The 24,793-nt window shown below is 50.7% G+C and overlaps 1 protein-coding gene across 6 annotated transcripts in view; it reads right to left on the bottom strand.

The window, feature by feature from the left end:
* Znf385c (zinc finger protein 385C) overlaps positions 1-24,793 on the bottom strand; it is a 54,808-nt gene that overhangs the window by 19,390 nt on the left and 10,625 nt on the right. Inside the window, exons 1-2 of one of the 6 annotated variants that reach the window (XM_076935796.1) lie at positions 17,019-17,234; positions 6,991-7,242 (exon numbers count right to left, since the gene is read on the bottom strand). In XM_076935796.1, coding sequence (XP_076791911.1) covers positions 6,991-7,242; positions 17,019-17,175 — 409 coding nt within the window. In that variant the 5' untranslated portion in view covers positions 17,176-17,234. Of the gene's footprint in view, positions 1-908; positions 1,484-6,990; positions 7,243-16,106; positions 16,199-17,018; positions 17,235-24,793 lie in introns of those variants that run through there. The other 5 variants (XM_076935795.1, XM_076935797.1, XM_034506584.2 and 2 more) reach the window with 5 other exon arrangements.

Here is a 24,793-nt window from a genome sequence, read left to right as displayed (position 1 = left end):
AAGCTTGCCCATTCCACTCTCCAGGAGGATTCTAAGTATGGCCCAGGGCTCCTCCACCCCTTCACCGGAACCTCTCCCTCATTTCTGGGCTATCTGGAGCTATACTGATATTTCAGATCCTGTCCAAGCTAGAGAACCCTCAAAGCCTAATAACAAGAAAGCTGTACTATGCCCCCGTAGACCTACTCCCCACAGACTCTTGTCCCTGGAAGAGGTTTCCAGAAACCTTTGAAAGCTGCCTCCCTAAAACATAAAACAAACAAAACAAAAAACGACCAGGCAAGCCAGGTGTAGCGGTCCACGCCTATCATCCTAAGACTTTTGGGACCGAGACAGGATGGCTAATTTGAGGCTATCCTAGGCTGCAGAGTAAGTTCAAAGCCAGCCTGGGATACAGAAAGGCTTTGAAGGAGTTGGGGTGGGTGGGGGGAACTAAAACAAAGGCCTGACAAGACCCTAGAGGGTAGAGACACAGGTAAAGCAGGGTGTGAGGTACTGGTCTGGCCCCAGTGTCTAGGCTACTGCTATCCTTCTGGTCCATCTCTCTTCTCTCCACCAAGGAGGTAACAGCTCTTCAGCTCCATCCAATGTCTCCCCTCCCTTGCCCTTAGAGGGGCAAAGGTAAGATTTCCTATAAGGAGTCTTTAGCTCAGGTTCCTACTGCACATTTACCCAGATGTACAGCATCATTGAGTCCTCAGGGCAGACTCTCCAGATGTCCTTTCCCTCCTCATCCTTTGTTCTCAGCTGCAGACCAGGCTACAGAGGACTGACTTTGGGTCCCCAGCAGACAGCCTCTGGGGGGCCACTAATAAGACGGAAAGAGTGTGTGGGGGGAGATGGAGACCCTTTCCTGGAAGCCTCTGAGACTGTCCCCAATCGCCAGCTCAGGCGCCCTCAGTACTCACCCAAGAGCATTCTCAGCCTTTGGAGACACCACAGAGCAGAGCGAGGAGCAGGAGCAAACCCAGCCAGAGTGACAGAGGGAAGGGGGATGTGAGGGACAGGAGGGGAGGGCTTGAGGGAGGGACTCCGGTTAGGCTGGAAAGCTCTGCTCCCCTTTGCCAGAAAAAGGGGTGCCCCAATCCCTGATTTCTGAGTCCCAACCAGAGGGGGACGCAGCAGAGTGGGATCTTTGCCAGGCTGCGGGAATGTGGAAACCAGGGACAGAGAGCGGAGTGTGACCTACTCACCCCCCTCTCCTGTGCCCCAGGCTCCTGCCTCTTCTACTGAAACAAAAGGCTGACTTTGTCCACAAAGACCTTCAGGGACAGATACTACCCTCACACACCTCACCCCTGCACCGTGTGCCTGAATGCTCCCCTGCTCTGGCTTGCTGAAGCCCCTATTCAGACCACTGGTCCTCCTCTCCTGGACATCATCTTAGAGTCACCTGCTTATACAGAAGGGAAAACAAACAGGCTCAGAGAAGTATCACAGAGGGTTGTCACTGAGGTGGGGGGGGAGCCCAGGTTAGTCCCTTAGACCTGTTACCTCCTGCAGTGCCAGGAAGGAAGTGGGGAGGGCTCTGTCAGATCTGCTAGAACTTCTGAAACCTGCCTGGGGTTCAGGGTCCCCACCTCTTCTCTCCACTGTTACTCCTTCCTCTCTCTCCCGATTTTGAAATGCAGGCTCGCCATTCACCTGAGCACCTGGTGGCTGCAGGGGTGGGGGCAGGGTGGGGAGTAGTCAGGAAAAGGGAGACAGTCAGGACACAGCTGGGATCTAGTCTCGAATTCCAAACCCTGTCAGTGCCCAATGCGGGCCCCCACCCCTTCAGCTTTCTGTCTCCACCAGATAATAACCAGTAATCTCAGAGCAACCAATACCAGCGCCACAGAGCAGGTCTAGCGAGGAGCTGACAGCGGCTGCTTCTTGCTAGGAAGGGGCTCTGAGAGGAAGGAGTTGTTTGTGTGGGGATAGAAAAGAAACTCAAGCCCAGAGTTAATGAAGAGCCCAGAGACACGGAAGCTCTGTCTTCTTCCAGGCAGACACCTAAGCTAAGCCCCCTAATTCTCTACCCAGACAGCCTCGCCTCTCTGGGTGGTCTGGGTGGGGGAAGGCAGGTCTCACCTAGGAGACGAGGGTATTTGGCTGCCTCAGGAGATCTCCTGTCACCAAAGGAGGATGCAATAGGAGGCACTGGCTGAGCTCAGGGGTCTGCAGGGGAATACTATTTCTTTGAAGCTTGTACCTGAAGGTCTCAGGATGATGGGGTGGGGGGTGGGGGAGAGCTCCGCGAGGAGGAATCAGCAGCCCAGAAAGATGCTGATGAGAAGGACAGGAGCTTCCGGAGCCTCCTGGAGGGACTGAAATTAATCCATCTGTAGGGAGCTGTGGACTAGGAGCACTCATCAAGCCAGTGACTCATGTATGACCCATGTCCTTGAGTTCCAGGGCCCAGGGTATAGCCAGAGGCTTCAAAGTTTCGAGAAGAGATAGAGGGCTGGGGTATCTCTAATGCATTAGTGGGGAGTGTGGAAGACTCAAGCCTGACTGCCACGACTACAGCCATCTTTGTCTTGGACAAAGATATAATCTGACCCATCTCTGTTTGCCTGTCCATCCCAGTGTCTACCTTACATTCTTCACCCACGGTTCCTCTAGTCATCTCAGTAAGACAGAGATGAAGTCATTTCTGAAATTCCTTCCTGCCTTGTCAGGTGTCTGCAGCAATGTGCGTGATGGTGGGTGAGGAAGAGGGGCTTAGCTCACTCTAAATTAGAAAGTTCCCAGAGTTAAAGGAACTGGCTGGCTTTAGGAAGCTCCCCTTCTTTAGCCAACTAGAGGGGCAGGAGACAACTGGTGGGTCCCCTTCTTCCCTTTTTTTTCTTCCCTTTCCATTCATTCATTCATTCATTTTTAAAGATTTATTTATTTTATGTTTATGAGTACACTGTAGCTGTCTTCAGACACACCAGAAGAGGGCATCAGATCCCATCACAGACGGTTGTGAACCCCCATGTGGTTGCTGGGAATTGAACACAGGTTCTCTGGAAGAACAATCGGTGCTCTTAACTGCTGAGGCATAGCTCCAGCCCCTGGTTTATTTATTTATTTTGACCCAAGGTTTCACTATGTAGCTCTCTGGCTGTCTTAGAACTCAATACATAGACCAGGCTGGCCTCAAACTCACAGAGATCCACTTGCCTCTGCCTCCCAAGTGCTGAGATTAAATGGTTCCCAACTTTGAGATAACACAGAACAGAGATATGGCCAGAGGTCCTGAGCAACTGTATAATCATCTTGTTGAGCCTACTTTCTCAGGCCAACCCCCCTTCCATTCATAAACACTATGGACCTTGCTCTCTGTCTGTCTGTCTGTCTCTGTCTGTCTGTCTGTCTTTGTCTCTCTGTCTGTCTTTGTCTCTCTGTCTCTGTCTCTCTGTCTCTGTCTCTCTGTCTCTGTCTCTCTGTCTCTGTCTCTCTGTCTCTCTCTCTCTGTCTCTGTCTGTCTCTGTCTCTCTCTCTCTCTCTCTCTCTCTCTCTCTCTCTCTCTCTCTCTCTCTCTCTCTCCATAGTTTTGCTATATAGATCTGGCTACCCTGAAACTCTACATATACCAGGCCTTGAGCTATCAGTAATCCTCTTGCTCTGGCCTCCCAAGCGTTGGGATAAAAGGCATAAGCCAACCTCTCCTTATATAATGGCTGCTCTCTTTTGCCAGGGTAGGAGGTGTGAGGTGGGATTGAGTCAGACACCTGGGATCAAAACCCAGCTGTCTGGCTTTGGGGATGCTATTCTCTCTGAGCCCCCACAGTCCAGTGTGTAAAGTGAGGACTGAACATCAGCACGAGCATGGTCAGGTGGGGTGGGGCGGAGGGGCTTACTGCTGGGTGTCTAAGAGCTTAGTGAGCAGTTTGGCTCTAGAGCAATGCCCAGTATGGGATGGCAGAAGGCCACAGCTCCTCATGCAGGTGTCCCAACTCCCTGTGCTGCCCCCAACATCTAGATTAAAGCCAGGAAGCTGTGCCTACACTTTTGTGTCTGCAGATGTTGAAGAATGGATTCAAGTAGCTTAGGGTGTGGTGAGTAGGGTCCCTGGCTTTAGCTGCACTTCTGGGGGTTCTCACCCCCCCACACACACACACCAGAGAACAGGGTAAGGAAGTAAAGGAGAGCCCAGGACACATTCCTACAGTCTGACAGGGCCTCCTGTGTGGTAGAAGCCTTGGAGAAGTACCAAGAGGTAGAGATGAAGAAGCATAACCCAGGTTTGGCTGTGAGAATTCTAGAAGTTTGGTGTGGCTGAGGAAGGGGGCCTCTGATCTAAGCTAAGAGAGAAACCTTAGGGAGGGAAGGGCCCCTATCTCTGTAGCTCCTCCTACATATCACCTCGGGAAGGAGAACAGGAGAGGGTCCTGGCTTCACTGTCTGTGATGGCCTGTCACTATGGAAGCCTCTAGTCTCACAGGACCCTAATCAAAGTGACATCTCCCAGGGAACAAGCTCCTGGCTCCAAGAGACAAAGGCCTCAGGTCTCCATGTGTGGTGTGGCCTCTCAGACCTGGAGTGCCAAGGAATGAAACAGCTTATGGAGGGTTCCTTATACACACACCCCACAGACCCCCAAAGCTTCCCTGAATGGTGAGGATCTCTCCATTTCCCTAGGGTGTTCCTGTGGCCCCAGCCCAATCTTACACCAGGCTGGAACCAGTTTTTGGCAGGACTCAAAGCCGTATGGGGTTTCTTTTCCCAACTGATTTCCACCTTGGGAGACTGTTAGCTAGCCTCTCCCTATCCAGGAGGGTTGTACCTGGGGCCCAGGGGCCAGTGAAGGCTCAGAATTAACCAGAGCAATGAAGATGGCAGCTTCTCCCTCCGGTGCTTCTGAATAACACAATTACTAGATGTATCTCAGCACCTTGCATTGGGCTTGCCTTGGGCCTGCCTAAGGCCTCTGATTTCCTGACACACCCTGGATACATAGTGACTTAATTGGCCTAATATTTAACAGTCTAGAGTGGAGTGTTAGGCATCACCGTTCCTGGTGACTCCGAATTTGGTGATCTCCCAAACCAACCCCACCAACCCTGACCCTTTTCCCATTTTGGTACCTTTTTCTAACAACTGAGCAGCCCCACCACCCCATCTCTCCAAGAGCCTGCCTAGCTGAAGTCATCCATGCCTCCTCCCTCTCCCTTGGTCCCTAAACTCCATTTGTTACCAAGCCTTGATGGTTCTGCTACACAAAAGCCTCCAGAAACTGGTTTCCTACCTCAGCTCTCTCTTAACCACTGATCCGTAAGTTTCACTTTTGTCCTCTGCTAGGGACATCTGAACTGGCAGATACTCCAGCCCACAAGGCTGCTGTGAGACCCATCACCTCTAGAGCAAAAGTCAAAGGCTAGCCTGGTGGGAAGACCCTGCCCTGTAGGGGATACCAGTTCAACCAAGCTCAGCCCAGTCCCTACATAAGGCTCCACTGGCCACCACCCAGGAGGCCAGGAGCTTTTGGTCCCTGTACCAGCTCTAGCTGTAGCTCTGCTCATGAGACCCATACCCCTCTGGGATCCAACATCAGTGTCACAGTTCTTGAGCTTCTCTGGGTTCTCCTATCGGCTCACTCACTGTCCCCTCTTCCCTCCATCACTGTATTCTTTCCCTCTGGTACTAGCGGTTGAACTCAGAGCCTCATGCATGCTGGGCAAGCGCTCTACCTCTTGTCTATATCCCTAATCCTTGTTATTTTACTACGGAGACAGGACTCACTAAGGTGCCCAGGTTGTGTTTGAACCCTCTCTATATAGCCCAGGCTGGACTGAATTTGAGATCCTCTCTCCCCAGCCTTTAGATTACTGGGATTACTGGCCTTTGCCAATAGGCTGGGCTGTCTCCTGGGTTCTTGGCGTTCCTTTCGCTTTCATTACCTGAGAATAAACATATCTTTACATAGAGTTATTTAGATAGCCTCAACCTCCGGATTACAAGCATGCACCACCCACCCAGCTTAAATGGAAGACTTTTTAACCCATCTTTCCCCACACGTCCCCATCCTACATGCTCCAGAAACAGCCATCCATAAGATTTGCTCAGTCACAACCTTGAGAACCCACCTCTAAGTGCCTCCTTGGAGGAGTTAAGGCTGATAAGGGAGTCTTCCTGTCATTTGCTAGGGACATGACCTCATCGTGAAATGCCCCTCACCTGTTGTAGTCATCACTCTCTCCCTCCAAGGCCTTTGTGTCCCTGGGGGTGTGTCTCAGCTTCCATTATGCTTTGGGGGCACTGTATAAATGTCATCCAAAGATTAGGCACTCTCAAGATTCAGGGTAGCCTCTGGCAAAACTACCCTGCTGGGTTGCAAGGTGGGTTTCTCAAAGACACCACCAGGATCTGGGGTACTGATGCCTCCTGCCTCTCCCTCCTAGGCTTCTGTGTTTCGGCCTTCCTTGCCAGTCTGCAGCGCATGATCCACACGTGTCTGTCAACAGGCATCACCCTCACAGAAGCATTCACCCATTTCCCCCAGAACACTGCACTGTAGCCAGATGCCCCTACAGCACTGGCAGCCAATCCCCCTCCTCCCCCACCCCCTACCCTTCTCCTTGCAAAGTCACCCAGGCAGGGCGAGGCAGAAATCCTGGCTGAGAGTCCAGCTGTCACAGGAAGAGGGACCTCCTGTTGTTCCTTGGTTGGAGTGCTAAAAGCAGAAGTGTGGAACACCCTGCAGGCTGGAGAAATGTTATTAATGTCCTAATCACAAACACCTCCCCAGGGAGAGCTCCGAGAGCTCCGGAGGCGACCTCAAGACTCTCACAACCCAAGAGATTCCATGGAAAGCTGTCCAGAAGCAAAACAAAACTTTCTCTGGTTTTGTAGACTCCAGAGGACATGCCAGGCAGGCGCCATACTACCGTGCTACATTTCCAGGTTTTAAAATAAAACCTGACAGCACCATAGAGGGAAGCCACAGACCCAAGGTCCCTTAAAGGAACCCAAAGCCAGTTTATAGGAGGGGCCCCAAGCTCAGTGCCACTCCACACTGACCTGGCCCCGTGGAGGTCTTGCCCTGGCTGAGCTGCCGAAGCCTTCGCTGGTGGGCGCGTCCCCCACAATGCACCTGGGCCTGGGCTGCAGAGTTTAGCTGGATGTTGCAGACATCGCAGAGTGTGTAGGAGGGCCGTTTTCTTTCCCGCTTAGGCTTTGATGATTCTGGAGACTGAGGGGGACACTCAGATGCTTCAGTTGTGGGGGGCTCCTTCTCACCTGAGGGGCGTGGGCTCAGTGGCCGCTTCATACCTGAGCAGATAGAGAGGAAGACAGATACACAGTGGCTGGGTAGTTGTGAACACACAGAAAAAACAGGAGAAGTTTGAAATCTGGAGGTGCCGATGCGTATGGCAGGTGACCCAGCCTGACTTCTAAATACACCCCTCAGCCAGAATGTCAAGAGGAAACAGATTGGGGTCGTCCATTTCAGGCAGAGTAGCATTAAAATACAGGACCACTAGGAAGAGTGTCAGAAATGGCTGCACACTGGGAAGCCGGTTGAACACAGGGTCCCAGAGCCTGAAAGCTAATCTCAGAGAAGGAGATAGGATCTTGGAGACAAGGTGACACTGGGGAAACACAGCAGCAGGCCAGTGAAGTCGCACTTTGGGAGGCTGAGTTCATTCTCAAGCCTCCAGGCAGGAGCTGACAATACTGTGACAGACAGGCGCGTGGCACTTACTGGAGACACAACAGCCCTCTGGCAGGAAACCCAACCATCTTGTGCCCTACACCCAGCAGGGTGACATTCACCAATAAAGACAGCCTGCAAAGCCCAACCCCATCCCACATGGCTTAAGATGTCCCTATTGTCTTGGTCATGTGAGCCGAGGCTGAGCTGGCAGCTTGGTTGAGAACTGGGTCTGCTGAACCCAGCATCACCTCAACCTGGACACTCATGTCGTTCTTATAGGTGACTATCCCCTTTGCAGATAACCTTTTCCCCCTAACTCATTTCTCTGGTACTTTCACATTTCTGCTTCTGTTTCTCCTCTGGAGTTGGCTGCTAAATTTCTTTCTTAGACAGAATTTGTAATTGCTTCCTTCATGGTGTGTTTTGTGTGTGTGTGTTCGACAATGGTCATGCACATTCAAGCACGCTCATGAGTTTGAAAGAGAGAGAGCGTGTGTGTACAATATATGTGGATATATATGTGTTTATCTCTGTGTGCAAATGTATGTGTGCCTGTGTCTGCGTGTCTGCGTGTGTGCATGTGTGTACATGTGCACATTCACACATAGATGCACATGTGTGTATGTCTGTCTGTGTATGTGTGTTTGTGTTTCCTGGCTCACTTCACCTGGAGGGCAGTGCCTGATTCCCTCAGACTTGAACAACCCCAAGATTTGGGAGAAGCATGAGAGAGCCCATCTCTCTACTTACTTAATGGAACTTTGTGTCCCTGTTCTATTCATGCTGCAGCCCTAACCTTTAAGTATACCACAATGTGACTGTATTTGGATAAAAGACATTTTAAAAGGCAGCCAAGTTAAAATGATGGTGTAGTAGTTGTTTGCGAACTCAAATGCTGTCTTTCTTGTTTGTTTGTTTGTTTGTTTTTCCAGACAGGGTCTCTCTGTGTATCTCTTGGGATGTCTTTCTCTATAAGACAAAGAATTTGAACAAGGCTATCTCAGAAGAAACCAACCCTGAGCCTGGCTGTAACACACACTTGTTATTCCAACTTTAGTGGAGGTTTAGGCAGAAGGATCAGGACCTGGAAGACAGCCTGGTCTACATGGCAGAATGTTGTCTTTAAAAAAGAAGAAGAAGAAGGAAAAGGAGAAGGAGAAGGAGAAGGAGAAGGAGAAGGAGAAGGAGAAGGAGAAGAAGGAGAAGAAGGAGAAGAAGGAGAAGAAGGAGAAGAAGGAGAAGAAGGAGAAGAAGGAGAAGAAGGAGAAGAAGGAGAAGAAGGAGAAGAAGAATAGAGGGGCTAAAGAGATGGCTCAGTAGTTAAGAGCACTGTTTTGCTCTTCCAGAGGACACAAGTTCAATTCCCAGCACCCACATGGCAGCTCACAACTGTCCATAATTCCTGTTCTAGGGGCTCCAACACCCTCACACAGACATGCATGCAGTAGTTAAATCACCAATGTACACAAAATAAGTAAATTTTTCTTTTCTTTCTTTCTTTCTTTCTTTCTTCTTTTTGTTTTGTTGTTGTTTGTTGTTTTCGAGACAGGGTTTCTCTGTGTAGCTCTGGCTGACCAGCCTGGTCTACAGAGTGAGTTCCAGGACAGCCAGTTCCAGACTCAGAAATCTGCCTGCCTCTGCCTCCCAAGTGGTAAATTATTTTTTTTAAAAAAGAAAGTAGAAGGTTGGGATGTAGCTAAGTTGGTGGAGTTGCTTGCCTAACATGAGGGAAGTCCTGGGTTCAATCCCCAACACTACATGGACCAAACATGGTGGCACATGTCTATAATCCCAGCGCTTGGAAGGGTGAGAAGTTCAAGGTTATTTTTAGCTACATAAAGAGTTTGAGGACAAATGTAGGGTACATCTGACCCTGCCTATTAGTTAATTAATTAAAGAAAATAGTAAGTAAGAAGAGAAGCCACCATTGCCACTGCCAGTCCTGTGACACCGTGGATCACTCAGGCCTTTAGCTCCAGAACTAAGATACAATACGTTTCCGTCGTTTAAGCCTCTGCCTTGCAGTGCTTTATGACGGCAGGTGGAGAAAGCTAATACTTCTCCCTCAAGGTCATTTCCCGAGTCCTTAGTTAGTCTCAGGCTTATTCTGCACATCAGCTCAGACAAGCAATGCTATAAGGTTCTCACAGGAGCACGTATCTATCGGTGGGGTTTATCTGAAGAGGAAACACATTACCTAAGTCCATGGCTGTGAACCTGCATGCATTCCCTGAATGTTATCCGTGAGCTGTTTGTTGTTTTAGTGGACGGTGGTGGTCCCCATGAAGTGTGTCTGTCATTACTCATGTGGGGGATGTGGGTGGGTGGAAAAGGGACCTAGCTTAGAGTAGGTGTTCACTGATGGGTCACACTTCAGTCTCAGCTCCAGCCTGCACGTCACTTGTGTTGTCTGAGGCAACTGCGAAGGTCTCTGTTCACTGTGGGTGGCTAATGTGACCTGTCTCGCTCACCCCGTGTGCACGACACAGCAAAGCTCCAACACGGTGTAAGTGCCGTTGTGCTCAGATCTCGAGCTACCGTCGAGTGTCTGAGACTTGCTATACATTAAATCATGTCTCTGCCCCCAATGTGACACGTTAAGAACTAATCATGTTTGGAGCTAGGGTTACCGGATGAGACTGCACCAGTGTCAGAGAAAGCTGACAAAAATGACAGGGTTCAGAAAACTTCTAAAACTCCCAAGACTCACCAGGCTTCCCCCAAAGCTGTATACCAGCAGTACAGTTCTAGGGAGAGGAGGCTCTCCCGTGAGCCAGGGATCTGCCATCATTGCAGGGAGCTCCAGTGATGCAGTTTTCCTAAGCCACTGTCCATGCTAGGAACGGCTTCTCACTGATGCAGCTGCCCATACATGTATAAGTAACTTCAACAACCTCACTGGTTCACTCAGCTACATTTGGGTGGAGAAATGCCTTTGGTCTGTTTTTTTGATCTGTGCCCTATCTAAGGTGAAGAGACATTTGTTTCTGTCTCCCTAGGAATGGTCACACAACAGATGAGTCCAGCACATGAAGGGGCTCTCAGATGCGCACACAGGTTCATGAGAGGATGGATACACAGATCAGCCAATGCACCTGCAAGCTGTGGGATCCCCAAGATTACCAGATATCTACTGCAAATTTAGGGGAGCAACATGGGACAGATTCCCCTTTGCAGGCCTTAGCAGAACCAGCCTTGAGAACCCAGATCCATGGGATGATCAGTTTCTGTTGTCTATTCTGTGTTGTCGTGTTATCCCCATCCTATTAAATTAATACACTGTGGGTTTGACCCTTAAATAGCCATAGGTGTCTGAGAATTTGAAGCTCCTGTCCTGGATGCAGGGTGCTGCTGCTGAGATGCAGAACCAGAATCCATTCCAAGTGCCCCGGTGGGCATCTATCTGGTAGTTAAGAGGTAGCTACTCTGAGCAGGGCTACACCACCTTTCCAAATGCAGGAGGCATCTAAGTTGCCCCCTGGTAGATATGCCAGGGACCTAGACCACTGCCCTCCCCACAGAAGACACTGCAGGGTCACTCCCATCATTTTGTGAGGTTCCTAGTTCCTCTACCAATATTTAGTCCCTTCTCACCTCTAGATGGCAGGCCCTGTAGATCTTCTGCCTCCTCCAGCTCTTCCTCCACGCTGGTAGGAGACAGGAAGGAGGTTACAGATGCCAAAGTTAAAGGAGGTGGCCCAGGTGTCAGGGGCCAGGTGGAGACCGCAAAGGAATGAGACTTTCTTAGCTGTCCAGGAAGAGCTCAAGGGGACAGGGATATTTTGAACTCTCGGTGCAATTTATGACAGACTGGTCGGGGACACGGCTCAAGAGAGCAGACAAGTATGTGCCACACTGTTAGTTAAACCTCTGTGATATACAGCCTCTCGGATCTCAGACTGCTGGGACTCCAGGCTAATGTGTATCTCCAGCCAGGATGCTAGACCTGCTGTGGCCTGTCCTGCTTGACCCAGCCTTCCCAGCTGCCACCTGCTGAGCTACACTGTACCAGCTAAGCCAGAACTCTCAGCATTATGGAGGGATGGGCAAGTGTGCATGCACATGGCTTCTCTAACCCCAACTATAAACATCACAGGCTAGTAAACATGCACACACGCACACACACGCACACACACACACACACACACACACACACACGTAAGCACGCACAACTATACTTAACACCACCATGACTCACCCACCCCCCAACCCCTCAGACCTCCACTTGAGTCTTAGTGACATCCCAAAAGGAGAAAATCAGGTCAAGAGCAAGGCAGTGAGTGGGCTTGCATCAAAGACCATGGGAAGCCAGGCTAAAAATTGGGGAAAAAAAAATCCTAGGGGCTTCTCTGGGTCAGGGACTATATTGTTGCTTTCCTAGAATGCATGAACTTCTGGTTTTGATCCCTAGCAGAATATAAAAACCAATGTGGCAGCAAATGCCTATACTCCCTGCATTCGGAAGAGTCAGAAGGATTAGAAGTTGAAAGTCAGTTTTGGATGTTCAAGGCCATTATGGGCTATGAGAGATTATTTCTCCTCCTCTTCCTCTTCTTCTTCCTCCTTCTTCATTTTCTTCTCCTCTTCTTCTTCCCTCCTCCTCGTCTTTTCTGACTCACAGAGATTCATCTGCCTCTGCCTCTTAAGTTCTGAGACAAAAGCCATGTGCCACCTGGCTCTGTTTTCTTTTATCTTTTTCTTTCTTTCTCTCTCTCTCTCTCTTTCTTTTTTCTTTTTTAAGTATTTTTATCTGAAGGGTGGGGTAGAGAGATGGTTTAATGCTTAAGAACACTGGCTGCTCTTCCAGAGGACCTAGGTTCAATTCCCAGCACCCACATGGCAGCTCACAACTGTCTGTAATTCCAGTTCCAGTCCTCACACAGACATAACCCAGGCAAAACACCAATAAATAAAAATAAAATTAAAAGTATTTTAATTATTTTTAATTTGTGTGTGTGTGTATGTGTGTGTGTGTGTATATAAGTATATGCCACATATGTGGCCCACAGAAGCCAGAAGAAGGCATCAGATCCCTTAGAACTGGCATGAGTTGCTCTGTGGGTTCTAGGAGCTGAACCTGGGTTGTCCTCTGGAAGAGCAGGTAGTGCTCCTAACTGCTGAGCCATCTCTCCAGTCTCAGATCCTGTCTCTCTAGTGGTAAAGTCCACTTAGCGAGGGTACCCTGTGTGCCAGACATCTTGAACATAAGATCTTTTTAAAACTCCACAATAGCATCATGAGGTGGACACTATTATTAACCTGTTATTCACTCTACAGATCAGAGAACTTCCACGTTCCCCAGCTAGACCTGAGCTGCACTTACTTGTCTGACTCAGAGTCCTTAACCACTGCCTTGGCTCACCCATCTTGACTGAACTGCCTTGGGGCAGGGTGAGGAGGGCTCACAGGCGCAAAAGGGAATGATGGGAGAATACAGCTGTGTACCTTCTATTAGGGTCCGAGGACAGGCAGGGAGGTGTCACACCCTGGGTGAGAAGAGATAGGGCCAGAGCCAAGGAGGCCAGGTGGAAGGACAAGGTGAAAGAGAGAAAGAGCATCTATCTGTGGGCCCACCTGTCCAGTTTACTCAGGAATTGGGGCTACACCTCCCTGCTTCCCACCTTCCTGCAGAGAGTGCCAAAGACTGAAGCAGACAGAAAGGGCACATGCATGAGAAGGGGCCAGCCTATAAAAGAGCTAATAGTGGCTTCTGTCTGGCCTGTATCTGTCCATTTGGACAAGATTGGGTAGAGGGAGCACTCAGGATTGGGTGGAGGAGCACTCAGGATTGAGTGGAGGAGCACTCAAGCACAACTACCAGGGTCCCCTTTCTACTACTCTGGATGGATGATGGATGCACTTCAGAACCCTGGGTTTTAGTGGACATCTCAGCCACTGCTCTCCAGTGAGGTCCTCTGTCTGTGCAGAGGATGAGATGGAAAAGGACCAAAGGCCATAGCTGGTTGTCTCCCAGCAGGCCAGGGAAGAGTCCTCTTCCAAAGGGGTAACTGGAGGAGAGGTTTCTAGGCCTGTTCCCAACTTTAATCGGGCATGGAGACTCCCTCAGCAAACACTTAATGAGCCGAATTACACTCTGACATTTTCCCCCATGTCTGCCAACAGCCACCCTGCATCTTTCCTAGCCAGGCCCCAGGCCCTGGCCCTGAGAAGGGGACCTGGCTAGCAGACCAACCTCAGCTGGTCCCTGCCCGTCTGGGCTTTGGTTTCCTGGTCTTTAAGGAGGCAGGACTAGGTTGAACATGATCTCTTGGGACCTTAATAGGCAGCGCTACAATGGTAAATCAGCCAGAGCAGCTGTGTGTGTGTGTGTGTGTGTGTGTGTGTGTGTGTGTGTGTGTGTGTGTATAGAGAGAGAGAGAGAGAGAGGAGGCCAAGACAGGCTGTGACCCTGTCTTGACTGCATAAAAGCAGCTACTGGGTAGGTGAGTGTCTATCACCTCAAGCTACAGCCGAAAAACTACCCACCACCAGTCTACTAGGTCCTCAGGACACACCAGGTTCAGAGTGGAAGAGGCAATTGAATCTGGCTAGGTTCCCCTCCCCCACACGTCCAGAGCTGTCACACAGAGTCAGGATGAGGACCCAAGCAGCCCATGTCTGTCACTCACATGGCTACGAGCAAAGAGGGAGGAGGCCATCAGACCAGGAACTCAGTTAGACATGGAAGTTTCTGGAAGAGGAGAAGCCTCATAATATTCCTGTCCTAGAGGAGCCAGATGCCCTTTCAGTGAGCTGGAGGAAGTGCCACCAAGCTTGGTGGCTTCTCTCACCTCAGCCACCTCCTTATTGCCATCTCCCAGGGTTAGCAAAGGAAACAGTTCTTTAGTACATGCAATCAATGGTACCTAGCCAAGCGGGCTGGGACCCAGGGAGCTGATGGAGGCATCTGTCTAGTGGAGGGAGCGCTCAAGCACAGCTTTCTGCTCTTCACCACTCTGGACAGATGACAAATGCATTTCAGAATCCTGAATTTTAATGCAGTTTTCAGCTACTGTCTGCCCATGAGGAACGCAGAGGACAGAATGGAAAGGGACCAAGAGCCTGCAGGGTAAGGGGTCATCCCATGACTCAGACCCCACAAGAGTCAGAAGCCCCCACCTAGAGTATTGAGATGGGTGGTCTGAACAACAACAGTTCTGCCCGTGTTCCAGCCCCATACAACAGGATGCCTGGGCCTGGGCCCAGGAAGCAGAAGCCAGGCCTGAGGTTCCACGGGACAAATGCCAGATAGCCATGTCTGTCTCCTATCTCAAGTAGTGACAACAGAAACCTGTTTCCTCCCTGGGGACTTTTGAGTGCTTAGGATTGGGAGTGAGCTGGCCAAGAGCTTTGGAAAGTCATGATTCCATCCAGCTCCAAGGAAGGGTGAGAGGGCAGAGGAGGTGAGGGGGTGTGGTGGTACAGGGTAAGATCACAGCCTCTATCTCTCCATACCCTGCCCTCTCCTCACTCCTTGGTGTCTGGGTGCTCCAGGGCACCTTCCTCCTCTCTGAAAACCCTAAAGATAGAGGCTTCCTCTCCTGAGCCTTAAGACTCCTCTGAAAGACCCATAGCCCACTCTTAAGAAATAAGGAAGTCCTTCTTACTATCTAACTGGCATCTCTCCTTGCATGGTCCTCAATAGCAATTCAGAGTAACTATCTCTAATGTGGGGGAAGGGAAGGCTACCCTCAGGACTCCTTTTCCCTCTGCTGCCTGGAAAAGCCTAAGAACCCTAACTTGTAGGAGTGGGTGCTCAGGGTCCTATGCCCTCTCCCAGGAATCCCTGTGCCTGCAACCTGGCAGAGCTTGCCTTGATCCCCTCTCCTAGTCTCACTCCTTAAAGTGCTGATAAGAGTAGTACCCCAAAACATACCCTCTGCCTACAGCCCCACCCACCAGCACTCCCAAAGTAAGAGGGTCCTGGGGGCCCAGGAGAGGAGAGCCTGGAAGTTCCAGGAATAGCTTCGGAGAGGGTGTGGGGATGGATCAAACTAGGGGGGGAGTACCCTGTTTGCTGAAAATAAGGAAAGTCCTAGGATTGGTGGAGGGGTTAAGGCAAGAAAGCCTTTGATGCCTAAGAAGGTCACAGGTGGGGGCAAGTGGTAGGGATGTTCTTTGTACTCCCCAAAAGACCCAAGACATCCCTCTCTCCTTTAGAGTCCACCCAGGGGCTCATGGGCTAGCTGGACTCTGGGATCTTCTAAACACCCGACCCCTAATCCCTAGCTACCGAGAGCTCTCCCCTCCCTGTCCATCAGCTCCCCAAGCAAGTCTTTCCTGCCATCATTATGCAGGCAGTCGCCTTCCCAACCTAAGCTTCAGGTTAAGTTAAATATCCCTAGGTCACAAGGTGGGGTAGGCAGGGACCTCACTGCAGCCCCCACAACCCATCCAAGCAACCCTGCTAAACTTGTACCCTAACCCTCTGCCCCGCATCAGTCTATGCTGGGATCCCAGGTCTGGCGCCCCCGCCTACCTGAACAGGGCCAAGGACGCACCCCGCTGAGCGGCACCAGGGCGATTGCAATTGCACTTGCAGCTGGCCAGTTCCTGTCCCGCGCCTCCTCCGATCCCGCCCCTGCACGGCCTGCGCCCTCCCAGTAGCTGCCAGGAGCCTTTCCAGCACGGCTCTGGAGAACCAGACAGAGAGGGACTTCTTCCCCTGGCTGAAGAGCTAAGCCATCGCAGTGGGTCCACCCTCCTCCTGGACCTTTTGTTTTTGGGAAGCAGCAGAGACTGCCATTCAAGGCACACTCCTAGATGCCAGGAGACATCCACTTTGCCCAGACTGGCTGAGTCCCTGCTTCACAGAACAGAAAAGAGCCCCGTCTAAAGTAACTCAGGAAGTGAGAACCAAACTTCAGACTGGTCTAGGACTGTCCAGAGGTGAGGGGAAGGAGGGGAGACTGTTGGGGAGGAGACAGCAGAGAGGGATTTGCAGAGGTAGAGGCTTGTGTCGTGACCTGATGGTAGCCATGTCACTAGGCATTGGAGAAGCAATCACCAGGTAAGATAGCCATAGAAGAGGGTCACAGGGCTTTTGCATGCTGCCCACCCCTTCTTGACCTGCAGTGAACCTTAAGTGGACAGGCCATCTAGAGAGAAAGTACCACGGAATCCTGGGGTGCCTGGCTCACCTGACAGAGCACTGGACTGCTAGCCAGGCTCCGGCCTTCCAAGCTACCAACTGACTCCTACCCTAGGGCCTTTTGCCCTTGGTGTTCATCAGCTGGGAACATTCTTTTGACCTTCACAGAAGCATCTACTTGTGGCTGGCCTCCTCAGCTCAGATGTCACCTCCCCAGACCCCATTCCCTGGCTCTTTTCTGTTCTGTCTCAGCCATCTCCTGCATCTCCCAGCTGATTGATCTTCTGGTTGAACACTTACCTGTCTCCCCCATGGAGGCAGGGCCTGTATTTCCCAGGTAACTGAGATACCCACACAAGGCTTGATGAATACTTAGGAGATTCTCCACAAAGAGTTGAGGAAGGACAGATTCATTTTGAAGTTCGAGCTCCTTAGACAGGCTGATGGTATGGTACATAGACTACATCTCAATAGGGCAGTTGGCAGTCTTTTAAAAAGTAAATCCAGGCGAGAGACAGCAGCCAAGATCCACACTGGATACACAACACCCCAGAGGACACACATCCTCCTTCTAGACCCAGGCACACTGACATCCTGCAGTCCACACCCCGCGTCTGTCAGTGGTGAACGCAGTTGCTCAGACTTGGAAGAGACCTTAGAGGTCATCTTATCCCTTTTACACTATCTCTGACCAGTTACTCTCCCTCCATCCTAAACTTTAACATGCCTCTGGCAGAGACCCCACAACCTTATAGAATGCCCCCAGCCCACTGCTGGCTAGCTCAGCTCCAGGAGAGACAATCTTTTCCCTGTGCTGTCCACACACTGGTCCTCCATCTGTTCCACCTGACATGGAACAAGCCACTTTGCTTTACATAGAGATCTGGCTACAGCATCTTCCAAAGAGATGTCTTATCCTGGCTTGAAACCATATCTCTCCATATACTGCCCTTGGGTGTGCTCCTCCTCCTCCTCTTCCTCTTCTTCTTCCTCTTCCTCCTCCTCCAGGAATCCCCCCACCCCTGACAGAGTACACTGAACCTATTACACTTTATCCTTGGCTTCTGAAACCCCACGCTACTTCCCCACTGCTCTGAGCCTCTCTTCCCAACCCAGGTAACTTTATGTCCTGCCTAGTATCTGACCCAGTATCCTAGTTCCATCTTTTCCCACTGGCTTGGGCTTTCCCCTTTTAGAAGAGAATGAGAAACACATCCTCCTGCCTTAACCCTGTAATCTATTAATGATACCATCCCTTAACTCTCCTGCCATGTAGAAAGAGCCGAGGGCCTGTGAAAGCCCGGACCTGCTTCCATGGGCTATAGCTGTGGGTTATTAGTTCAGCCCCCATGTCTCAGCCCCAGTGACTCCCTCTTCTTTATTTTTGACATGCTTGGAATCAAACCTATAGCCTCATGCTCTACTGCCAAACTACGGCACGGTTCTTGTGAACTTTCTGGATAGATGATCAGCAGACCATATGTCTATGCTGCTGGCCCCTGTCTGCTGGGCCTCCAGTATCACTCATCAGGGTCACAGGTGCCGGCTCTGGGCCATCACAAAGACGTGGTTTCACCTAGATACTCAGGGATAGATTAAACACATCCCTAAAAGCAACCCTGCACATTGACAAAAATTTGCCCTCTGAGTCTGGCCTTGTCTTCTAGACCCTTCCCACAGTTTAGCAACCCTTTGACTCTGACGATTTCCAAAAGATCAGCGAGACTCTCATATCACTGATATGGATGGATAGGCTCTGAGAGGTTAACTCACCTGTCCCAGGTCACACAGCAAAAGAGAAGTGGAGCTGGGATCTGAACCCATCTGGCTGGTTCCAGAGTCTAGGCTATTTTTTTCCCTCTATGCCAAGGTGCTTCTAAGAGCCTATTCCAATGTGCTGGGTGACTTTTGCCCTATAAATTGTGACGGGGTCAGGCATAATGGGGAAATGTCTGAGACTCCTCACTCCAGAGGCTGAGGAAGGAAGAGCATGAGTCTGAGGCCAGTCTAGGCTACAGAGCCAGTTTTAGTCTAGCCTGGACTACATTGTGACACCCTGTCTTAAACAGTAAAAGCAGCACCAAACAAAAAGGGTGGAGTAAGGAGGAAAGAGAAAGCATCCTTCTGTGTGACTGCTGTACCAGCTGGTACTTGCCCACACCCCTACTCCCAACCCCCGCCCGTCTTCCATTCACCAGGTGAGGGATCCAGTCTCCTAGCTCTTCTTATTCCTCTCCAGCCAGATAAAGTGACCCATGATCTAAATAAAACCACCCTGTCTCCAGTTTGCCCATCCTGAAACTCACTCCCGCTGGTCTCATCCCAATGCCTCCTCTTCCTCTCTGTGCAGCAGCCCCAGGCACGGCTCAGCACACATCACTAGATCCGCAGAATGAACAAAACAGCTCACAGTGAGGTTTACAAAAGCAGACCAGACACGGTGCTCTGGCTGTGTGAGCTTGGCCAGGTTACCTCCCCTCTCTGAGTGTGTAAGACAAGGCAAGGAACAAACACCAGTGTCAGGTGTTGTGAGATCATCTTCACAGAGTCCCGGACAAAACAGATGCCTGGCTAACCGAATGGGCACTCATTAGGCATACCTGGTATCTGCTCTGAAGACGAGGATGCTGAGAGGCTGGAGGGGTTTATACTATGGCCCGACTTGGATCCTGGAGAGCAGGGGGAGGGAGCTGGAGAGCCTAGCTTTAAGTCTGTCCCCTTGCCCCTCACCAGGGACCTTCCCTGAGAGCTCAATACATGTAATTTCTTGTTTTCCTTCCTTTTGCGACAGTATCTCGTGCAGCCCAGCCTGGCCCTAGGCTCACTTTATAGCAAGAAGATGACTTTGAATTTCTGATCCTCCTGCCTAGCGCTGGGATTACAGGCATGTGCCTAGTGCTGTCCCAGTGTAATCCCAGTCCCTAGTGCTGGGATTACAGGCATGTGCCACCGTGCCCAGTTTTATTCCTGTTGGAGATGAAACACAGGGCTTCTGTATGCTTGGCAGGCGCTCTACCAGCTCATCTCTAGCCTCTCGAAAATGTAATTTTGGTTATAAATATATATGACTGTTTTTAATAATTAGTATAACAGCAGTAAGAACTTGTGGGAGCAAGGCCCCTTTGCCACAGGGATCAGGCCTGGGAACCTCATCCCTACCCAGCTGTTCCTCCATCTTACCTATCACCCACATAGGGGGCAATTGTTCTGCCTTAGTTCTGGGTCCATGGGTCCCAGAAGGGTAAGAGGGAACCGCAATCTTGGGTCAGCATCCCACCCTATCCATCCTGGGTTCTTTATGCTCCTACTGTAGGGACAGAGTCACGGCCCCTCCTCCACCCACCTCTTCCTAAAATAGCCCTGAGCCACCATGTGGCCAGGGCGGCTCCCCACTAGCCGCAAATCCCCCTGAAATCAAATCCCCATCCTGCCCCGAAGCAGGATGGCACCACCTCCTGCCATTTCTGGGCTCCGTGCTGGCCGGGCTCCCCCCATGGAAACCCGGACAGTTGTCCTTCACAGTGACCGGGACAATCATAAATCCCTAAATAATGAGACAGGCGCTGGGAACATAGAGTCAGACAGGGTGCTAATTAGGTGGCTTCTGAATAGGAATGCCGTGGGGACAACAGCTGGCCTCAGTTTCCCAGCCAGGACATTGAGATGGGGGGGGGGGGTGAAATGGCCTCTGAGGTCCTGGTGGGGCTGTTTCTAGGCTCTTCCGTCAGCCTCCTGGCCAGGTGAGCCAGCAGTACTGATCTGGAATATTCTATAGTTCAATATAGTCGAGAAGCCCAGCCCCCACCCTACCCCATCCAGGTCTCAAAGCGGGAAGCCTGACTCATTTCTAGCAGTGTCTGGTAATTGTGTCTTGCAGCTAAAGAACAAGCAGATCCTTCCCAACATGCAGCGGGGCAAGGAGGCAGAGAGCCCAGCACAGACACTGAACTCGCTCCTCCTGTGAGGTCCCTAATGGATTCTTGGATGAACCCAGGGAGGCCCTTGGTGTGCAGCAATCAGGCAGAGATTATCACATTATACATTCAAAGGCTTTGCCCATGAAGGACCACAGCAGTTGACACCCTGACTCCCCAACTCTACCAACCCCCTCCCCTGGTCCTTGGGCACAGGAGCTGGTCCTTGGGCACTTCAGCAGGAATAGAGGCAGGGGGATGGATCCCCAAACTCTCTTTAGGACTGAGCACTTTGGAGTTGGTGAGATGGGGGAGGGGCACTTGTGTGTCTCTGGGTGTAATTTGAGGGATTCACATGAGGACAGGTGTGACTGAATCAGGTAGATACGTTTGTGTCACAACTTGGTCGCTTATTAGCCATGAGGCTGGAACATCTTCCTTCTCGGCAATGGGGATAACAACACCAAGCACCCTCCAAACTGTAAAGTCCCGTCCATGAGAAAGACGAAAACATTAATTACAGCAGACTAGGATTAGATCTCAGAAAGAACTTCCCCACAGCTGTGCTTTAGAAACCAAAGGCTCAAAAGTAGTAGAAAGACAAACAAGCTTGGGTAGGAAAAAAAAAAAAAAAAAAAAAAAAAAACCTCAGGGTACCCTCTCCCAAGCTATGGGTGCTCATTCCATCCCATCCCCCACTTGTCTATCATCTTGCACCCCAAAGCTGCCAGCCTAACCGCAATCTTTCCCAAACCAGAGCTGATTCCTCCTTGTGGTTAATATCAAAGCGATGGAAATCATTTCAGCCTCCTCACCCAGCTTTGCAGAGTCTGGGCTACACAGAGGCTAAAGCTAGAGAGGAAGAGGCTGGAGAGTCTGGGTAACTAACAGCAGGGGCAGCCCCTCCCCAGTAGGAGTGTCACTCACTGCAGTCTAGAAAGTAGTCAGCTTCTGGGAGGACTTCATGGGAATTATTGCCTGGAAGGGAATATGAAGACCAAGAGTTGGGGGTCCCCCTGGGACACCCTTGGCTCCCTTCCTCCTTACTTCAAGAGAGGCATTCAGAAGATGCCCACAGGAGCCCTGACTATAAGCCAGGGCCAACGCTAAGGAAATTAAGATCTTGTGGCTCCTGACCCCACCCTTCATTTCCTGAACCTTTTATTTAATGAGTTAGACCAGCAGGATCCTCCCACCCAGCCTAGCCCAGGAACCAAGTTGGTCCTTGGTGTGAGACACAACCTAACCTGTCCAGAAGAGAGGGACTGAGGGTGACCCTGGGGGTTGGTTGGAGAAAGCCTGGCTCTCCAAGTCAACTGGCCAAAGTAGCCAGCAGTATGGGGTGGCCAGAGCACCCATCTTGTCAACCAGGGAATAGCTATAGCTGACCACATCCAGGTACCCTCCTCTGGCACAGATCACTAAGAGTCCCCCCTCTCTCTGTCTCTATGTACTGTCGGCTGGCCTTGAACTGCCTCTACCTGGAATTGAAAGTATACATCACCACAGTTCTGAGAAACGCCCTGCTGATACAGAGTGCATCATTATATCCTGGGCTCCTGTCCCCTCTGTTCAATCCCCAGAGGCCTCCCCTAGCTGAGCTACCCAAAGGCCTCAGCTATAGACTGTGAGGGCCCAGGACATAGTCTGGCTGTGAAGCAAGGGTTCACTTCTATGCTTGGTCAAACACACCTCATGGCATCCCTGGGACAATTGAGAGGTAATATAAGTCCCAGTCCAGATCTGACAGGCAAGTGGGACAGGCCCACTGGAGAGATCCCTGACTCTGCTTACTTATCTGAACCAAAACCAGAACCACAAACAACTTTGAAAACTTCTATTGCCCAAGCCCCTTGTGGGCTCTGATGGGCTTGGCTGGTGTTATGGCCCGAGGAGTTTGAACTTCTGCCCAAGTGATTCTGATGTGCAGTTAAGGGCTAGAATCTTGTGTCCAGCAGCCATCCAAAGACATAACTGGCCTTGGACATATTTCCTGGAAAGTTTGGCAGGGTCCTTTCTCAGCTCCCACCCCAGGCCTCAGATTCAAAAGAGTTTTTGTTTGAAGATTTGTGTGATGGTTTGAATAAGAATGGCCCCCAAAGCTGGGCAGTGGTGGTGCACGCCTTTAATCCCAGCACTTGGGAGGCAGAGGCAGGCAGATTTCTGAGTTTGAGGCCAGCCTGGTCTACAGAGTGAGTTCCAGGATAGCCAGGGCTACACAGAGAAACCCTGTCTCAAAAAAACAAAACAAAACAAAAAGAAAAAAGAATGGCCCCCATAGGCTCATATCTTTTGACTAGGAAGTCACTGGGGGAGTGGCATTATTTGATAGGATTAGAAGGATTAGGGGGTGGCCTTGATGGAGGAAGTGTAGGGGGGTGGGGGGGCAGTTGGGGGTAGTGGTAGGTGGGTAGAGCATGTGGAAATTTCAAAATCCCATGCCAGGTCCAGTCTCTCCCTCTCCCTCTCTCTCTCTCTGCCTGTGAATCTAGACATGTAGGATGTAGCTCTCAGCTACTCCTCCAGCGCCATGCCTGACCGGACATGTCTGCTGCCCTGCTCCCCACCATGTGCTAAGCCCCTGAAACTGCAAGCAAGCCCCAGGGAAGCTCTCTCCTTTACAACAGTTGCTCTATGGTCATGGTGTCTCTTCACGACAATAGAACAATGACTAAGACAACTTGGCTTTTTATTTATGAGTATGTATGTGTGTATGCCTGTGTGAGTCTGTGTGCACCGCAGAGGAGGTCAGAGGTTGCTGGATCCTCTGGAACTGGAGTTTCAGGCAGTTGTGAGTCACCTGATGTGAGTGCTGGGAACTGAACCCAGGTCCTCTAGAAGAGCAGCAAATGTTCTTAACTGCTCACTCATCTCTCCCGCCGCTCTCCTCTCCCTTTTGGAGACAGGGTGCCCTGTGGCCAAGTTAACTTTGAACTCACTATGCAATCAGGGATGACTGTACGTTTCTGATCCACACCCCTCCCCCCAAGTATGTGCCCAAATGCTGCTCTATTTTGGTTTCGGTTTGGTTTGGTTTTGAGACAGGGTCTGAACATGTAGCTTGGGGTCTCAAACTCAAGATTCTCCTACTTCAGCCTCCTGAGTCCTGAAATTACAGCCCTGTGCCACTATGCCTATCTGTGTTTGCTTTTTGAACTGTCCCCAGGTGGTTCTGAGGAGCAGCCAGACAGAGACGCTAATAGAAAGAGCTTGGCTCTTGGAGTCTTCATCCAGTGACATTGCTTGTTGTTTCCTGAGCTGCCCACCCAGCTTCCCCACCCCACCCCTGCCCCAGCTCCCACCTTCCTACCCCTACTTGTCTGCCATCTCAGCCTGAGAAGACCTGCTCACCACACTCCTAGGCTGGCCTCCATCCTCAGGCCTGGGCTGTGGCCCTCATGCCATGCTTCGTGTTCTAATGGATATTAGCCTCTAGGGAATGGTATCAACTTGTCCCTAGAATGTGGTCCCAGCTGGTCACCCCTCAGATATAACTCAACTGTGTTGAAGCAATGTAGGTCTAGTTCAGCCTCTGTTGGGTACAACAGCTGCCACCGCTGTGCCCTGGGCAGCAGGGCTGCAACAGAATTCCTCCGGATTGCTGCTCTGTCCTGCCTTAAACCTCTACTGCTCCTAAGAAGTGTGAATTCCATCCTCTTACTGTCTCTCGGCATGGGGACAAGGCATAGTTATATTCCTTAAGGTACATATGGTCTAGGAAGCATCCTCCCTCTGGAGGACCCACACACCCGGCCTAAGGAATGCCCACTTTGCTTTCCAGAAACAAGAATATATAGCTAGAGGACATGGGTTCACATCTTGCCTCTGAGCCTCAGTTTCCCCATGTATAATATAAGGACGAATACTAATAGGACTCACTTAGTGAGTCTTTATAGGGATCAAATGAGCCAGTATCTATAAAGTGCTCAGCAAACATGCACATGATAATGTCATGCGTCAGGGTTAAATAATACTTAAAGATCGATCAATCAATCAGCAAATAGTGCTGACTCTGTGCTGGTCAGGGAAGCTAGGGTCTAGATCATCATCACCTTACAGGTGAGGAAGTGACAGCCCATACAACACTCAAACCTCAGGTGTGTCACCTCAAAGTCTCTCCCCTTCAGTATTCTCAGGCCACTTCCTCGCTCCTCTGGCGCC

Source organism: Arvicanthis niloticus, chromosome 6, assembly GCF_011762505.2.
Source record: "Arvicanthis niloticus isolate mArvNil1 chromosome 6, mArvNil1.pat.X, whole genome shotgun sequence".
Taxonomy (NCBI): domain Eukaryota; kingdom Metazoa; phylum Chordata; class Mammalia; order Rodentia; family Muridae; genus Arvicanthis; species Arvicanthis niloticus.
This window is presented reverse-complemented; position numbering and strand designations above follow the sequence as displayed.